Here is a 23,113-nt window from a genome sequence, read left to right as displayed (position 1 = left end):
CTAGGGACAAATGATGATGTGGATATTATGCAAATGAATGTATCTGAAAGGAAAACTGAGAGATTGTAAAGAAGGGGAACTTACTTTGTTGTGTGTTGTTTGTGTGCGTGCGTGTTTCTCACCTGTGGCCTTTTTGTATTTCCATCTGCAGACTATGATCAGGCTGATCACCAGCAGTAACACTACCAGACTAACAGACACCATGATGACCACTGAGGTACCTGGACACACACACACACACACACACACACACACACACACACACACACACACACACACTGTTACGGAACCGATTAGACAAACCTACTGCTACATTATACCTGCTCAGTCTAGCGGTGGTGGTCTTGCATAACTGTTCTGCAACCTGACAAGGTGTTCTGTAACCTGACTAGGTGTTCTGTAACCTGACTAGGTGTTCTGTAACCTGACTAGGTGTTCTGAAACCTGACAAGGTGTTATGTAACCTGACTAGGTGTTCTGTAACCTGACTAGGTGTTCTGTAACCTGACTAGGTGTTCTGAAACCTGACAAGGTGTTCTGTAACCTGACTAGGTGTTCTGTCATGTCTACCACTAACCTACCCTTCATATCATAACACTAACCTACCCTCATATCATAACACTACATACAGACATGTCTACCACTAACTTACCCTCATATCATAACACTACATACAGACATGTCTACCACTAACCTACCCTCATATCATAACACTAACCTACCCTCATATCATAACACTACATACAGACATGTCTACCACTAACCTACCCTCATATTATAACACTATATACAGACATGTCTACCACTAACCTACCCCTCATATCATAACACCAAATACAGACATGTCTACCACTAACCTACCCTCATATCATAACACTAACCTACCCTCATATCATAACACTACATACAGACATGTCTACCACTAACCTACCCTCATATTATAACACTATATACAGACATGTCTACCACTAACCTACCCCTCATATCTTAACACTACATACAGACATGGCTAACACTAACCTACCCTCATATCATAACACTACATACAGACATGTCTACCACTAACCTACCCTCATATCATAACACTACATACAGACATGTCTACCACTAACCTACCCTCATATCATAACACTAACCTACCCTCATCTCATAACACTACAAACAGGCATGTCTACCACTAACCTACCCTCATATCAAAACACTACATACAGACATGTCTACAACTAACCTACCCTAATATCATAACACTAACCTACCCTCATATCATAACACTACATACAGACATGTCTAACACTAACCTCCCCCTCATATCATAACAGTACATACAGACAATACTACCACTAACCTACCCTCATATCATAACACTACATACAGACATGTCTACCACTAACTTACCCTCATATCATAACACTAACCTCCCCCTCATATCATAACAGTACATACAGACAATACTACCACTAACCTACCCTCATATCATAACACTACATACAGACATGTCGACCACTAACCTACCCCTCATATCATAACACTACATACAGACATGTCTACCACTAACCTACCCTCATATCATAACATTAACCTACCCCTCATATCATAACACTACATACAGACATGTCTACCACTAACCTACCCTCATATCATAACACTACATACAGACATGTCTACCACTAACTTACCCTCATATCATAACACTACATACAGACATGTCTACCACTAACCTACCCTCATATCATAACACTAACCTACCCTCATATCAAAACACTACAAACAGGCATGTCTACCACTAACCTACCCTCATATCATAACACTACATACAGACATGTCTACCACTAACCTACCCTCATATCATAACACTACATTCAGACATGTCTACCACTAACCTACCCTCATATCATAACACTAACCTACCCTCATATCAAAACACTACAAACAGGCATGACTACCACTAACCTACCCTCATATCATAATACTACATACAGACATGTCTACCACTAACCTACCCTCATATCATAACACTACATACAAACATGTCTACCACTAACCTAACCTCATATCATAACACTGCATACAGACATGTCTAACACTAACCTACGCCTCATATCATAAAACTACATTCAGACTTGTCTACCACTAACCTACCCTCATATCATAACACTGCATACAGACATGTCTACCACTAACTTACCCTCATATCATAACACTAACCTACCCTTCATATCATAACACTACATACAGACATGTCTACCACTAACCTACCCTCATATCATAACACTACATACAGACATGTCTACCACTAACCTACCCTCATATCATAACACTAACATACCCTCATATCATAACACTACATACAGAAATGTCTAACACTAACCTACCCTCATATCATAACACTACATACAGAGATGTCTACCACTAACCTACCCTCATATCATAACACTACATACAGACATGTCTACCACTAACCTACCCTCATATCATAACACTACATACAGACATGTCTAACACTAACCTACCCTCATATCATAACACTAACCTACCCTCATATCATAACACTACATACAGACATGTCTACCACTAACCAACACTCATATCATAACACTACATACAGAGATGTCTACCACTAACCTACCCTCATATCATAACACTAACCTACCCTCATATCATAACACTACATACAGAAATGTCTAACACTAACCTACCCTCATATCATAACACTACATACAGACATGTCTACCACTAACCTACCCTCATATCATAATACTACATACAGACATGTCTACCACTAACCTACCCTCATATCATAACACTACATACAGACATGTCGACCACTAACCTACCCTCATATCATAACACTACATACAGACATGTCTACCACTAACCTACCCTCATATCATAACATTAACCTACCCCTCATATCATAACACTACATACAGACATGTCTACCACTAACCTACCCTCATATCATAACACTACATACAGACATGTCTACCACTAACTTACCCTCATATCATAACACTAACCTACCCCTCATATCATAACACTACATACAGACATGTCTACCACTAACCTACCCTCATATCATAACACTACATACAGACATGTCTACCACTAAACTACCCTCATATCATAGCACTACATACAGACATGTCTACCACTAACTTACCCTCATATCATAACACTAACCTACCCCTCATATCATAACACCACATACAGACATGTCTACCACTAACCTACCCTCATTTCATAACACTACATACAGACATGTCTACCACTAACCTACCCTCATATCATAACACTACATACAGACATGTCTACCACTAACCTACCCTCATATCATAACACTACATACAGACATGTCTACCACTAACTTACCCTCATATCATAACACTAACCTACCCCTCATATCATAACACTACATACAGACATGTCTAACCCTAACCTACCCTCATATCATAACACTACATTCAGACATGTCTACCACTAACCTACCCTAATATCATAACACTAACCTACCCTCATATCATAACACTATATACATACATGTCTACCACTAACCTACCCTCATATCATAACACTACATATAGACATGTCTAACACTAACCTACCCCTCATATCATAACACTACATACAGACATGTCTACCACTAACCTACCCTCATATCATAACACTACATACAGACATGTTTACCACTAACTTACCCTCATATCATAACACTAACCTACCCCTCATATCATAACACTACATACAGACCAGTCTACCACTAACCTACCCTCATATCATAACACTACATACAAACATGTCTACCACTAACCTACCCTCATATCATAACACTGCATACAGACATGTCTAACACTAACCTACCCCTCATATCATAAAACTACATTCAGACATGTCTACCACTAACCTACCCTCATATCATAACACTACATACAGACATGTCTACCACTAACCTACCCTCATATTATAACACTAACCTACCCCTCATATCATAACACTACATACAGACATGTCTACCACTAACCTACCCTCATATCATAACACTACATACAGACATGTCTACCACTAACCTACCCTCATATCATAACACTACATACAGACATGTCTACCACTAACCTACCCTCATATTATAACACTAACCTACCCCTCATATCATAACACTACATACAGAAATGTCTAACACTAACCTACCCTCATATCATAACACTACATACAGACATGTCTACCACCAACCTACCCTCATATCATAACACTACATACAGACATGTCTACCACTAACCTACCCTCATATCATAACACTACATACAGACATGTCTACCACTAACCTACCCTCATATCATAACACTACATACAGACATGTCGACCACTAACCTACCCCTCATATCATAACACTACATACAGACATGTCTACCACTAACCTACCCTCATATCATAACACTACATACAGACATGTCTACCACTAACTTACCCTCATATCATAACACTAACCTACCCCTCATATCATAACACTACATACAGACATGTCTACCACTAACCTACCCTCATATCATAACACTACATACAGACATGTCTACCACTAAACTACCCTCATATCATAGCACTACATACAGACATGTCTACCACTAACTTACCCTCATATCATAACACTAACCTACCCCTCATATCATAACACTACATACAGACATGTCTACCACTAACCTAAACTCATTTCATAACACTACATACAGACATGTCTACCACTAACCTACCCTCATATCATAACACTACATACAGACATGTCTACCACTAACCTACCCTCATATCATAACACTACATACAGACATGTCTACCACTAACTTACCCTCATATCATAACACTAACCTACCCCTCATATCATAACACTACATACAGACATGTCTACCACTAACTTACCCTCATATCATAACACTACATACAGACATGTCTACCACTAACCTACCCTCATATCATAACACTAACCTACCCTCATATCATAACACTACATACAGACATGTCTACCACTAACCTACCCTCATATTATAACACTATATACAGACATGTCTACCACTAACCTACCCCTCATATCATAACACCAAATACAGACATGTCTACCACTAACCTACCCTCATATCATAACACTAACCTACCCTCATATCATAACACTACATACAGACATGTCTACCACTAACCTACCCTCATATTATAACACTATATACAGACATGTCTACCACTAACCTACCCCTCATATCTTAACACTACATACAGACATGGCTAACACTAACCTACCCTCATATCATAACACTACATACAGACATGTCTACCACTAACCTACCCTCATATCATAACACTACATACAGACATGTCTACCACTAACCTACCCTCATATCATAACACTAACCTACCCTCATCTCATAACACTACAAACAGGCATGTCTACCACTAACCTACCCTCATATCAAAACACTACATACAGACATGTCTACACACTAACCTACCCTCATATCATAACACTACATACCCTCATATCTAACACTACATACAGACATGTCTAACACTAACCTCCCCCTCATATCATAACACTACATACAGACAATACTACCACTAACCTACCCTCATATCATAACACTACATACAGACATGTCTACCACTAACTTACCCTCATATCATAACACTAACCTCCCCCTCATATCATAACAGTACATACAGACAATACTACCACTAACCTACCCTCATATCATAACACTACATACAGACATGTCGACCACTAACCTACCCCTCATATCATAACACTACATACAGACATGTCTACCACTAACCTACCCTCATATCATAACATTAACCTACCCCTCATATCATAACACTACATACAGACATGTCTACCACTAACCTACCCTCATATCATAACACTACATACAGACATGTCTACCACTAACTTACCCTCATATCATAACACTACATACAGACATGTCTACCACTAACCTACCCTCATATCATAACACTAACCTACCCTCATATCAAAACAATACAAACAGGCATGTCTACCACTAACCTACCCTCATATCATAACACTACATACAGACATGTCTACCACTAACCTACCCTCATATCATAACACTACATTCAGACATGTCTACCACTAACCTACCCTCATATCATAACACTAACCTACCCTCATATCAAAACACTACAAACAGGCATGACTACCACTAACCTACCCTCATATCATAATACTACATACAGACATGTCTACCACTAACCTACCCTCATATCATAACACTACATACAAACATGTCTACCACTAACCTAACCTCATATCATAACACTGCATACAGACATGTCTAACACTAACCTACGCCTCATATCATAAAACTACATTCAGACTTGTCTACCACTAACCTACCCTCATATCATAACACTGCATACAGACATGTCTACCACTAACTTACCCTCATATCATAACACTAACCTACCCTTCATATCATAACACTACATACAGACATGTCTACCACTAACCTACCCTCATATCATAACACTACATACAGACATGTCTACCACTAACCTACCCTCATATCATAACACTACATACCCTCATATCTAACACTACATACAGAAATGTCTAACACTAACCTACCCTCATATCATAACACTACATACAGAGATGTCTACCACTAACCTACCCTCATATCATAACACTACATACAGACATGTCTACCACTAACCTACCCTCATATCATAACACTACATACAGACATGTCTAACACTAACCTACCCTCATATCATAACACTAACCTACCCTCATATCATAACACTACATACAGACATGTCTACCACTAACCAACACTCATATCATAACACTACATACAGAGATGTCTACCACTAACCTACCCTCATATCATAACACTAACCTACCCTCATATCATAACACTACATACAGAAATGTCTAACACTAACCTACCCTCATATCATAACACTACATACAGACATGTCTACCACTAACCTACCCTCATATCATAATACTACATACAGACATGTCTACCACTAACCTACCCTCATATCATAACACTACATACAGACATGTCGACCACTAACCTACCCTCATATCATAACACTACATACAGACATGTCTACCACTAACCTACCCTCATATCATAACATTAACCTACCCCTCATATCATAACACTACATACAGACATGTCTACCACTAACCTACCCTCATATCATAACACTACATACAGACATGTCTACCACTAACTTACCCTCATATCATAACACTAACCTACCCCTCATATCATAACACTACATACAGACATGTCTACCACTAACCTACCCTCATATCATAACACTACATACAGACATGTCTACCACTAAACTACCCTCATATCATAGCACTACATACAGACATGTCTACCACTAACTTACCCTCATATCATAATACTAACCTACCCCTCATATCATAACACCACATACAGACATGTCTACCACTAACCTACCCTCATTTCATAACACTACATACAGACATGTCTACCACTAACCTACCCTCATATCATAACACTACATACAGACATGTCTACCACTAACCTACCCTCATATCATAACACTACATACAGACATGTCTACCACTAACTTACCCTCATATCATAACACTAACCTACCCCTCATATCATAACACTACATACAGACATGTCTACCACTAACCTACCCTCATATCATAACACTACATACAGACATGTCTACCACTAACCTACCCTCATATCATAACACTACATACAGACATGTCTACCACTAACCTACCCTCATATCATAACACTACATACAGACATGTCTACCACTAACCTACCCTCATATCATAACACTAACCTACCCTCATATCAAAACACTACAAACAGGCATGTCTACCACTAACCTACCCTCATATCATAACACTACATACAGACATGTCTAACCCTAACCTACCCTCATATCATAACACTACATTCAGACATGTCTACCACTAACCTACCCTAATATCATAACACTAACCTACCCTCATATCATAACACTATATACATACATGTCTACCACTAACCTACCCTCATATCATAACACTACATATAGACATGTCTAACACTAACCTACCCCTCATATCATAACACTACATACAGACATGTCTACCACTAACCTACCCTCATATCATAACACTACGTACAGACATGTTTACCACTAACTTACCCTCATATCATAACACTAACCTACCCCTCATATCATAACACTACATACAGACCAGTCTACCACTAACCTACCCTCATATCATAACACTACATACAAACATGTCTACCACTAACCTACCCTCATATCATAACACTGCATACAGACATGTCTAACACTAACCTACCCCTCATATCATAAAACTACATTCAGACATGTCTACCACTAACCTACCCTCATATCATAACACTACATACAGACATGTCTACCACTAACCTACCCTCATATTATAACACTAACCTACCCCTCATATCATAACACTACATACAGACATGTCTACCACTAACCTACCCTCATATCATAACACTACATACAGACATGTCTACCACTAACCTACCCTCATATCATAACACTACATACAGACATGTCTACCACTAACCTACCCTCATATTATAACACTAACCTACCCCTCATATCATAACACTACATACAGAAATGTCTAACACTAACCTACCCTCATATCATAACACTACATACAGACATGTCTACCACCAACCTACCCTCATATCATAACACTACATACAGACATGTCTACCACTAACCTACCCTCATATCATAACACTACATACAGACATGTCTACCACTAACCTACCCTCATATCATAACACTACATACAGACATGTCGACCACTAACCTACCCCTCATATCATAACACTACATACAGACATGTCGACCACTAACCTACCCCTCATATCATAACACTACATACAGACATGTCTACCACTAACTTACCCTCATATCATAACACTAACCTACCCCTCATATCATAACACTACATACAGACATGTCTACCACTAACCTACCCTCATATCATAACACTACATACAGACATGTCTACCACTAAACTACCCTCATATCATAGCACTACATACAGACATGTCTACCACTAACTTACCCTCATATCATAACACTAACCTACCCCTCATATCATAACACTACATACAGACATGTCTACCACTAACCTACCCTCATTTCATAACACTACATACAGACATGTCTACCACTAACCTACCCTCATATCATAACACTACATACAGACATGTCTACCACTAACCTACCCTCATATCATAACACTACATACAGACATGTCTACCACTAACTTACCTTCATATCATAACACTAACCTACCCCTCATATCATAACACTACATACAGACATGTCTACCACTAACCTACCCTCATATCATAACACTACATACAGACATGTCTACCACTAACCTACCCTCATATCATAACACTACATACAGACATGTCTACCACTAACCTACCCTCATATCATAACACTAACCTACCCTCATATCAAAACACTACAAACAGGCATGTCTACCACTAACCTACCCTCATATCATAACACTACATACAGACATGTCTAACCCTAACCTACCCTCATATCATAACACTACATTCAGACATGTCTACCACTAACCTACCCTAATATCATAACACTAACCTACCCTCATATCATAACACTATATACATACATGTCTACCACTAACCTACCCTCATATCATAACACTACATATAGACATGTCTAACACTAACCTACCCCTCATATCATAACACTACATACAGACATGTCTACCACTAACCTACCCTCATATCATAACACTACATACAGACATGTTTACCACTAACTTACCCTCATATCATAACACTAACCTACCCCTCATATCATAACACTACATACAGACCAGTCTACCACTAACCTACCCTCATATCATAACACTACATACAAACATGTCTACCACTAACCTACCCTCATATCATAACACTGCATACAGACATGTCTAACACTAACCTACCCCTCATATCATAAAACTACATTCAGACTTGTCTACCACTAACCTACCCTCATATCATAACACTGCATACAGACATGTCTACCACTAACTTACCCTCATATCATAACACTAACCTACCCTTCATATCATAACACTACATACAGAAATGTCTAACACTAACCTACCCCTCATATCATAACACTACATACAGACATGTCTACCACTAACCTACCCTCATATCATAACATTAACCTACCCTCATATCATAACACTACATACAGACATGTCTAACACTAACCTACCCTCATATCATAACACTACATACAGACATGTCGACCACTAACCTACCCCTCATATCATAACACTACATACAGACATGTCTACCACTAACCTACCCTCATATCATAACATTAACCTACCCCTCATATCATAACACTACATACAGACATGTCTACCACTAACCTACCCTCATATCATAACACTAACATACCCTCATATCATAACACTACATACAGAAATGTCTAACACTAACCTACCCTCATATCATAACACTACATACAGAGATGTCTACCACTAACCTACCCTCATATCATAACACTACATACAGACATGTCTACCACTAACCTACCCTCATATCATAACACAACATACAGACATGTCTACCACTAATCTATCCTCATATTATAACACTAACCTACCCCTCATATCATAACACTACATACAGACATGTCTACCACTAACCTACCCTCATATCATAACACTACATACAGACATGTCGACCACTAACCTACCCTCATATCATAACACTAACCTACCCTCATATCATAACACTACATACAGAAATGTCTAACACTAACCTACCCTCATATCATAACACTACATACAGACATGTCTACCACTAACCTACCCTCATATCATAACACTACATACAGACATGTCTACCACTAACCTACCCTCATATCATAACACTACATACAGACATGTCGACCACTAACCTACCCCTCATATCATAACACTACATACAGACATGTCTAACACTAACCTACCCCTCATATCATAACACTACATACAGACATGTCTACCACTAACCTACCCTCATATCATAACATTAACCTACCCTCATATCATAACACTACATACAGACATGTCTAACACTAACCTACCCTCATATCATAACACTACATACAGACATGTCGACCACTAACCTACCCCTCATATCATAACACTACATACAGACATGTCTACCACTAACCTACCCTCATATCATAACATTAACCTACCCCTCATATCATAACACTACATACAGACATGTCTACCACTAACCTACCCTCATATCATAACACTACATACAGACATGTCTACCACTAACTTACCCTCATATCATAACACTAACCTACCCCTCATATCATAACACTACATACAGACATGTCTACCACTAACCTACCCTCATATCATAACACTACATACAGGCATGTCTACCACTAAACTACCCTCATATCATAGCACTACATACAGACATGTCTACCACTAACTTACCCTCATATCATAACACTAACCTACCCCTCATATCATAACACTACATACAGACATGTCTACCACTAACCTACCCTCATTTCATAACACTACATACAGACATGTCTACCACTAACCTACCCTCATATCATAACACTACATACAGACATGTCTACCACTAACTTACCTTCATATCATAACACTACATACAGACATGTCTACCACTAACCTACCCTCATATCATAACACTACATACAGACATGTCTACCACTAACCTACCCTCATATCATAACACTACATACAGACATGTCTACCACTAACTTACCTTCATATCATAACACTAACCTACCCCTCATATCATAACACTACATACAGACATGTCTACCACTAACCTACCCTCATATCATAACACTACATACAGACATGTCTACCACTAACCTACCCTCATATCATAACACTACATACAGACATGTCTACCACTAACCTACCCTCATATCATAACACTAACCTACCCTCATATCAAAACACTACAAACAGGCATGTCTACCACTAACCTACCCTCATATCATAACACTACATACAGACATGTCTAACCCTAACCTACCCTCATATCATAACACTACATTCAGACATGTCTACCACTAACCTACCCTAATATCATAACACTAACCTACCCTCATATCATAACACTATATACATACATGTCTACCACTAACCTACCCTCATATCATAACACTACATATAGACATGTCTAACACTAACCTACCCCTCATATCATAACACTACATACAGACATGTCTACCACTAACCTACCCTCATATCATAACACTACATACAGACATGTTTACCACTAACTTACCCTCATATCATAACACTAACCTACCCTCATATCATAACACTACATACAGACATGTCTAACACTAACCTACCCTCATATCATAACACTACATACAGACATGTCTACCACTAACCTACCCTCATATCATAACACTACATACAGACATGTCTACCACTAACCTACCCTCATATCATAACACTGCATACAGACATGTCTAACACTAACCTACCCCTCATATCATAACACTACATTCAGACTTGTCTACCACTAACCTACCCTCATATCATAACACTGCATACAGACATGTCTACCACTAACTTACCCTCATATCATAACACTAACCTACCCTTCATATCATAACACTACATACAGACATGTCTAACACTAACCTACCCTCATATCATAACACTACATACAGACATGTCGACCACTAACCTACCCCTCATATCATAACACTACATACAGACATGTCTACCACTAACCTACCCTCATATCATAACATTAACCTACCCCTCATATCATAACACTACATACAGACATGTCTACCACTAACCTACCCTCATATCATAACACTACATACAGACATGTCGACCACTAACCTACCCCTCATATCATAACACTACATACAGACATGTCTACCACTAACCTACCCTCATATCATAACACTCTACAGCGCTACCCCTCCCCATATCATAACACTACATACAGACATGTCTACCACTAACCTACCCTCATATCATAACACTAACCTACCCTCATATCATAACACTACATACAGAAATGTCTAACACTAACCTACCCTCATATCATAACACTACATACAGAGATGTCTACCACTAACCTACCCTCATATCATAACACTACATACAGACATGTCTACCACTAACCTACCCTCATATCATAACACAACATACAGACATGTCTACCACTAATCTATCCTCATATTATAACACTAACCTACCCCTCATATCATAACACTACATACAGACATGTCTACCACTAACCTACCCTCATATCATAACACTACATACAGACATGTCGACCACTAACCTACCCTCATATCATAACACTAACCTACCCTCATATCATAACACTACATACAGAAATGTCTAACACTAACCTACCCTCATATCATAACACTACATACAGACATGTCTACCACTAACCTACCCTCATATCATAACACTACATACAGACATGTCTACCACTAACCTACCCTCATATCATAACACTACATACAGACATGTCGACCACTAACCTACCCCTCATATCATAACACTACATACAGACATGTCTAACACTAACCTACCCCTCATATCATAACACTACATACAGACATGTCTACCACTAACCTACCCTCATATCATAACATTAACCTACCCTCATATCATAACACTACATACAGACATGTCTAACACTAACCTACCCTCATATCATAACACTACATACAGACATGTCGACCACTAACCTACCCCTCATATCATAACACTACATACAGACATGTCTACCACTAACCTACCCTCATATCATAACATTAACCTACCCCTCATATCATAACACTACATACAGACATGTCTACCACTAACCTACCCTCATATCATAACACTACATACAGACATGTCTACCACTAACTTACCCTCATATCATAACACTAACCTACCCCTCATATCATAACACTACATACAGACATGTCTACCACTAACCTACCCTCATATCATAACACTACATACAGGCATGTCTACCACTAAACTACCCTCATATCATAGCACTACATACAGACATGTCTACCACTAACTTACCCTCATATCATAACACTAACCTACCCCTCATATCATAACACTACATACAGACATGTCTACCACTAACCTACCCTCATTTCATAACACTACATACAGACATGTCTACCACTAACCTACCCTCATATCATAACACTACATACAGACATGTCTACCACTAACCTACCCTCATATCATAACACTACATACAGACATTTCTACCACTAACCTACCCTCATATCATAACATTGACCTACCCCTCATATCATAACACTACATACAGACATGTCTACCACTAACCTACCCTCATATCATAACACTACATACAGACATGTCTACCACTAACTTACCCTCATATCATAACACTAACCTACCCCTCATATCATAACACTACATACAGACATGTCTACCACTAACCTACCCTCATATCATAACACTACATACAGACATGTCTACCACTAACCTACCCTCATATCATAACACTACATACAGACATGTCTACCACTAACCTACCCTCATATCATAACACTACATACAGACATGTCTACCACTAACCTACCCTCATATCATAACACTAACCTACCCTCATATCAAAACACTACAAACAGGCATGTCTACCACTAACCTACCCTCATATCATAACACTACATACAGACATGTCTAACCCTAACCTACCCTCATAACATAACACTACATTCAGACATGTCTACCACTAACCTACCCTAATATCATAACACTAACCTACCCTCATATCATAACACTATATACATACATGTCTACCACTAACCTACCCTCATATCATAACACTACATACAGACATGTCTAACACTAACCTACCCCTCATATCATAACACTACATACAGACATGTCTACCACTAACCTACCCTCATATCATAACATTAACCTACCCTCATATCATAACACTACATACAGACATGTCTAACACTAACCTACCCTCATATCATAACACTACATACAGACATGTCTACCACTAACCTACCCTCATATCATAACACTACATACAGACATGTCTACCACTAACTTACCCTCATATCATAACACTAACCTACCCCTCATATCATAACACTACATACAGACATGTCTACCACTAACCTACCCTCATATCATAACACTACATACAGACATGTCTACCACTAAACTACCCTCATATCATAGCACTACATACAGACATGTCTACCACTAACTTACCCTCATATCATAACACTAACCTACCCCTCATATCATAACACTACATACAGACATGTCTACCACTAACCTACCCTCATTTCATAACACTACATACAGACATGTCTACCACTAACCTACCCTCATATCATAACACTACATACAGACATGTCTACCACTAACCTACCCTCATATCATAACACTACATACAGACATTTCTACCACTAACCTACCCTCATATCATAACATTGACCTACCCCTCATATCATAACACTACATACAGACATGTCTACCACTAACCTACCCTCATATCATAACACTACATACAGACATGTCTACCACTAACTTACCCTCATATCATAACACTAACCTACCCCTCATATCATAACACTACATACAGACATGTCTACCACTAACCTACCCTCATATCATAACACTACATACAGACATGTCTACCACTAACCTACCCTCATATCATAACACTACATACAGACATGTCTACCACTAACCTACCCTCATATCATAACACTACATACAGACATGTCTACCACTAACCTACCCTCATATCATAACACTAACCTACCCTCATATCAAAACACTACAAACAGGCATGTCTACCACTAACCTACCCTCATATCATAACACTACATACAGACATGTCTAACCCTAACCTACCCTCATATCATAACACTACATTCAGACATGTCTACCACTAACCTACCCTAATATCATAACACTAACCTACCCTCATATCATAACACTATATACATACATGTCTACCACTAACCTACCCTCATATCATAACACTACATACAGACATGTCTAACACTAACCTACCCCTCATATCATAACACTACATACAGACATGTCTACCACTAACCTACCCTCATATCATAACATTAACCTACCCTCATATCATAACACTACATACAGACATGTCTAACACTAACCTACCCTCATATCATAACACTACATACAGACATGTCTACCACTAACCTACCCTCATATCATAACACTACATACAGACATGTTTACCACTAACTTACCCTCATATCATAACACTAACCTACCCCTCATATCATAACACTACATACAGACATGTCTACCACTAACCTACCCTCATATCATAACACTACATACAAACATGTCTACCACTAACCTACCCTCATATCATAACACTGCATACAGACATGTCTAACACTAACCTACCCCTCATGTCATAAAACTACATTCAGACATGTCTACCACTAACCTACCCTCATATCATAACACTACATACAGACATGTCTACCACTAACCTACCCTCATATTATAACACTAACCTACCACTCATATCATAACACTACATACAGACATGTCTACCACTAACCTACCCTCATATCATAACACTACATACAGACATGTCTACCACTAACCTACCCTCATATCATAACACTACATGCAGAAATGTCTAACACTAACCTACCCTCATATCATAACACTACATACAGACATGTCTACCACTAACCTACCCTCATATCATAACACTACATACAGACATGTCTACCACTAACCTACCCTCATATCATAACACTACATATAGACATGTCTACCACTAACCTACCCTCATATCATAACACTACATACAGACATGTCTACTACTAACTTACCCTCATATCATAACACTAACCTACCCCTCATATCATAACACTACATACAGACATGTCTACCACTAACCTACCCTCATATCATAACACTACATACAGACATGTCTACCACTAACCTACCCTCATATCATAACACTACATACAGACATGTCTACCACTAACCTACCCTCATATCATAACACTAACCTACCCTCATATCAAAACACTACAAACAGGCATGTCTACCACTAACCTACCCTCATATCATAACACTACATACAGACATGTCTACCACTAACCTACCCTCATATCATAACACTACATTCAGACATGTGTACCACTAACCTACCCTCATATCATAACACTAACCTACCCTCATATCAAAACACTACAAACAGGCATGTCTACCACTAACCTACCCTCATATCATAATACTACATACAGACATGTCTACCACTAACCTACCCTCATATCATAACACTACATACAGACATGTCGACCACTAACCTACCCCTCATATCATAACACTACATACAGACATGTCTACCAATAACCTACCCACATATCATAACATTAACCTACCCATCATATCATAACACTACATACAGACATGTCTACCACTAACCTACCCTCATATCATAACACTACATACAGACATGTCTACCACTAACTTACCCTCATTTCATAACACTAACCTACCCCTCATATCATAACACTACATACAGACATGTCTACCACTAACCTACCCTCATATCATAACACTACATACAAACATGTCTACCACTAACCTACCCTCATATCATAACATTAACCTACCCTCATATCATAACACTACATACAGACATGTCTAACACTAACCTACCCTCATATCATAACACTACATACAGACATGTCTACCACTAACCTACCCTCATATCATAACACTGCATACAGACATGTCTACCACTAACTTACCCTCATATCATAACACTAACCTACCCTTCATATCATAACACTACATACAGACATGTCTACCACTAATCTACCCTCATATCATAACACTGCATACAGACATGTCTACCACTAACCTACCCTCATATCATAACACTACATACAGACATGTCTACCACTAACCTACCCTCATATCATAACACTAACATACCCACATATCATAACACTACATACAGAAATGTCTAACACTAACCTACCCTCATATCATAACACTACATACAGAGATGTCTACCACTAACCTACCCTCATATCATAACACTACATACAGACATGTCTACCACTAACTTACCCTCATATTATAACACTAACCTACCCCTCATATCATAACACTATATACAGACATGTCTACCACTAACCTACCCTCATATCATAACACTACATACAGACATGTCTACCACCAGCCTACCCTCATATCATAACACTACATACAGACATGTCTACCACTAACCTAGCCTCATATCATAACACTACATACAAACATGTCTAACACTAACCTACCCCTCATATCATAACACTACATACAGACATGTCTACCACTAACCAACCCTCATATCATAACACTACATACAGACATGTCTACCACTAACCTACCCTCATATCATAACACTAACCTACCCTCATATCATAACACTACAAACAGGCATGTCTACCACTAACCTACCCTCATATCATAACACTACATACAGACATGTCTAACCCTAACCTACCCCTCATATCATAACACTACATACAGACATGTCTAACACTAACCTACCCTCATATCATAACACTATATACAGACATGTCTACCACTAACCTACCCTCATATCATAATACTACATACAGACATGTCTACCACCAGCCTACCCTCATATCATAACACTACATACAGACATGTCTACCACTAACATAGCCTCATATCATAACACTACATACAAACATGTCTAACACTAACCTACCCCTCATATCATAACACTGCATACTGACATGTCTACCACTAACCTACCCTCATATCATAACACTACATACAGACATGTCTAACACTAACTAACCCTCATATCATAACACTACATACAGACATGTCTACCACTAACCTACCCGCATATCATAACACTACATACAGACATGTCTACCACTAACCTACCCTCATATCATAACACTAATCTACCCTCATATCATAACACTACAAACAGGCATGTCTACCACTAACCTACCCTCAAATCATAACACTACATACAGACATGTCTAACCCTAACCTACCCCTCATATCATAACACTACATACAGACATGTCTACCACTAACCTACCCTAATATCATAACACTAACCTACCCCACATATCATAACACTACAAACAGACATGTCTACCACTAACCTACCCTCAAATCATAACATTAACCTACCCCTCATATCATAACACTACATACAGACATGTCTAACACTAACCTACCCTCATATCATAACACTACATACAGACATATCTACCACTAACCTACCCTCATATCATAACACTAACCTACCCTCATAGCATAACACTACATACAAACATGTCTACCACTAACCTAGCCTCATATCATAACACTACATACAGACATGTCTACCACTAACCTACCCTCATATCATAACACTAACATACCCTCATATCTTAACACTACATACAGAAATGTCTAACACTAACCTACCCGCATTACAAAACACTACAAACAGGCATGTCTAACACTAACCTACCCTCATATCATAACACTACATACAGACATGTCTAACCCTAACCTACCCTCATATCATAACACTACATTCAGACATGTCTACCACTAACCTACCCTCATATCATAACACTAACCTACCCTCATATCAAAACACTACAAACAGGCATGTCTACCACTAACCTACCCTCACATCATAATACTACATACAGACATGTCTACCACTAACCTACCCTCATATCATAACACTACATACAGACATGTCGACCACTAACCTACCCCTCATATCATAACACTACATACAGACATGTCTACCACTAACCTACCCTCATATCATAACATTAACCTTCCCCTCATATCATAACACTACATACAGACATGTCTACCACTAACCTACCCACATATCATAACACTACATACAGACATGTCTACCACTAACTTACCCTCATATCATAACACTAACCTCCCCCTCATATCATAACACTACATACGGACATGTCTACCACTAACCTACCCTCATATCATAACACTACATACAGACATGTCTAACACTAACTAACCCTCATATCATAACACTACATACAGACATGTCTACCACTAACCTACCCGCATATCATAACACTACATACAGACATGTCTACCACTAACCTACCCTCATATCATAACACTAATCTACCCTCATATCATAACACTACAAACAGGCATGTCTACCACTAACCTACCCTCAAATCATAACACTACATACAGACATGTCTAACCCTAACCTACCCCTCATATCATAACACTACATACAGACATGTCTACCACTAACCTACCCTAATATCATAACACTAACCTACCCCACATATCATAACACTACAAACAGACATGTCTACCACTAACCTACCCTCAAATCATAACATTAACCTACCCCTCATATCATAACACTACATACAGACATGTCTAACACTAACCTACCCTCATATCATAACACTACATACAGACATATCTACCACTAACCTACCCTCATATCATAACACTAACCTACCCTCATAGCATAACACTACATACAAACATGTCTACCACTAACCTAGCCTCATATCATAACACTACATACAGACATGTCTACCACTAACCTACCCTCATATCATAACACTAACATACCCTCATATCTTAACACTACATACAGAAATGTCTAACACTAACCTACCCGCATTACAAAACACTACAAACAGGCATGTCTAACACTAACCTACCCTCATATCATAACACTACATACAGACATGTCTAACCCTAACCTACCCTCATATCATAACACTACATTCAGACATGTCTACCACTAACCTACCCTCATATCATAACACTAACCTACCCTCATATCAAAACACTACAAACAGGCATGTCTACCACTAACCTACCCTCACATCATAATACTACATACAGACATGTCTACCACTAACCTACCCTCATATCATAACACTACATACAGACATGTCGACCACTAACCTACCCCTCATATCATAACACTACATACAGACATGTCTACCACTAACCTACCCTCATATCATAACATTAACCTTCCCCTCATATCATAACACTACATACAGACATGTCTACCACTAACCTACCCACATATCATAACACTACATACAGACATGTCTACCACTAACTTACCCTCATATCATAACACTAACCTCCCCCTCATATCATAACACTACATACGGACATGTCTACCACTAACCTACCCTCATATCATAACACTACATACAAACATGTCTACCACTAACCTACCCTCATATCATAACACTGCATACAGACATGTCTAACACTAACCTACCCCTCATATCATAAAACTACATTCAGACTTGTCTACAACTAACCTACCCTCATATCATAAAACTGCATACAGACATGTCTACCACTAACTTACCCTCATATCATAACACTAACCTACCCTTCATATCATAACACTACATACAGACATGTCTACCACTAATCTACCCTCATATCATAACACTGCATACAGACATGTCTACCACTAACCTACCCTCATATCATAACACTACATACAGACATGTCTACCACTAACCTACCCTCATATCATAACACTAACATACCCACATATCATAACACTACATACAGAAATGTCTAACACTAACCTACCCTCATATCATAACACTACATACAGAGATGTCTACCACTAACCTACCCTCATATCATAACACTACATACAGACATGTCTACCACTAACCTACCCTCATATCATAACACTACATACAGACATGTCTACCACTAACTTACCCTCATATTATAACACTAACCTACCCCTCATATCATAACACTATATACAGACATGTCTACCACTAACCTACCCTCATATCATAACACTACATACAGACATGTCTACCACCAGCCTACCCTCATATCATAACACTACATACAGACATGTCTACCACTAACCTAGCCTCATATCATACCACTACATACAAACATGTCTAACACTAACCTACCCCTCATATCATAACACTACATACAGACATGTCTACCACTAACCAACCCTCATATCATAACACTACATACAGACATGTCTACCACTAACCTACCCTCATATCATAACACTAACCTACCCTCATATCATAACACTACAAACAGGCATGTCTACCACTAACCTACCCTCATATCATAACACTACATACAGACATGTCTAACCCTAACCTACCCCTCATATCATAACACTACATACAGACATGTCTAACACTAACCTACCCTCATATCATAACACTATATACAGACATGTCTACCACTAACCTACCCTCATATCATAATACTACATACAGACATGTCTACCACCAGCCTACCCTCATATCATAACACTACATACAGACATGTCTACCACTAACCTAGCCTCATATCATAACACTACATACAAACATGTCTACCACTAACTTACCCTCATATTATAACACTAACCTACCCCTCATATCATAACACTATATACAGACATGTCTACCACTAACCTACCCTCATATCATAACACTACATACAGACATGTCTACCACCAGCCTACCCTCATATCATAACACTACATACAGACATGTCTACCACTAACCTAGCCTCATATCATAACACTACATACAAACATGTCTAACACTAACCTACCCCTCATATCATAACACTACATACAGACATGTCTACCACTAACCAACCCTCATATCATAACACTACATACAGACATGTCTACCACTAACCTACCCTCATATCATAACACTAACCTACCCTCATATCATAACACTACAAACAGGCATGTCTACCACTAACCTACCCTCATATCATAACACTACATACAGACATGTCTAACCCTAACCTACCCCTCATATCATAACACTACATACAGACATGTCTAACACTAACCTACCCTCATATCATAACACTATATACAGACATGTCTACCACTAACCTACCCTCATATCATAATACTACATACAGACATGTCTACCACCAGCCTACCCTCAT

The 23,113-nt window shown here is 38.6% G+C and overlaps 1 protein-coding gene across 2 annotated transcripts in view; it reads right to left on the bottom strand.

Annotated features, from left to right (window-relative positions):
• Nucleotides 1-23,113, bottom strand: part of LOC106606799 (uncharacterized) — a 102,962-nt gene that overhangs the window by 4,838 nt on the left and 75,011 nt on the right. For both annotated transcript variants that reach the window (XM_045709645.2, XM_045709642.2), the window contains one exon: nucleotides 123-221. In XM_045709645.2, coding sequence (XP_045565601.2) covers nucleotides 123-221 — 99 coding nt within the window. The remainder of the gene's footprint in view (nucleotides 1-122; nucleotides 222-23,113) is intronic.

This window comes from Salmo salar, chromosome 02 (genome assembly GCF_965601325.2).
Source record: "Salmo salar chromosome 02, fSalSal1, whole genome shotgun sequence".
Lineage (NCBI taxonomy): Eukaryota > Metazoa > Chordata > Actinopteri > Salmoniformes > Salmonidae > Salmo > Salmo salar.
This window is presented reverse-complemented; position numbering and strand designations above follow the sequence as displayed.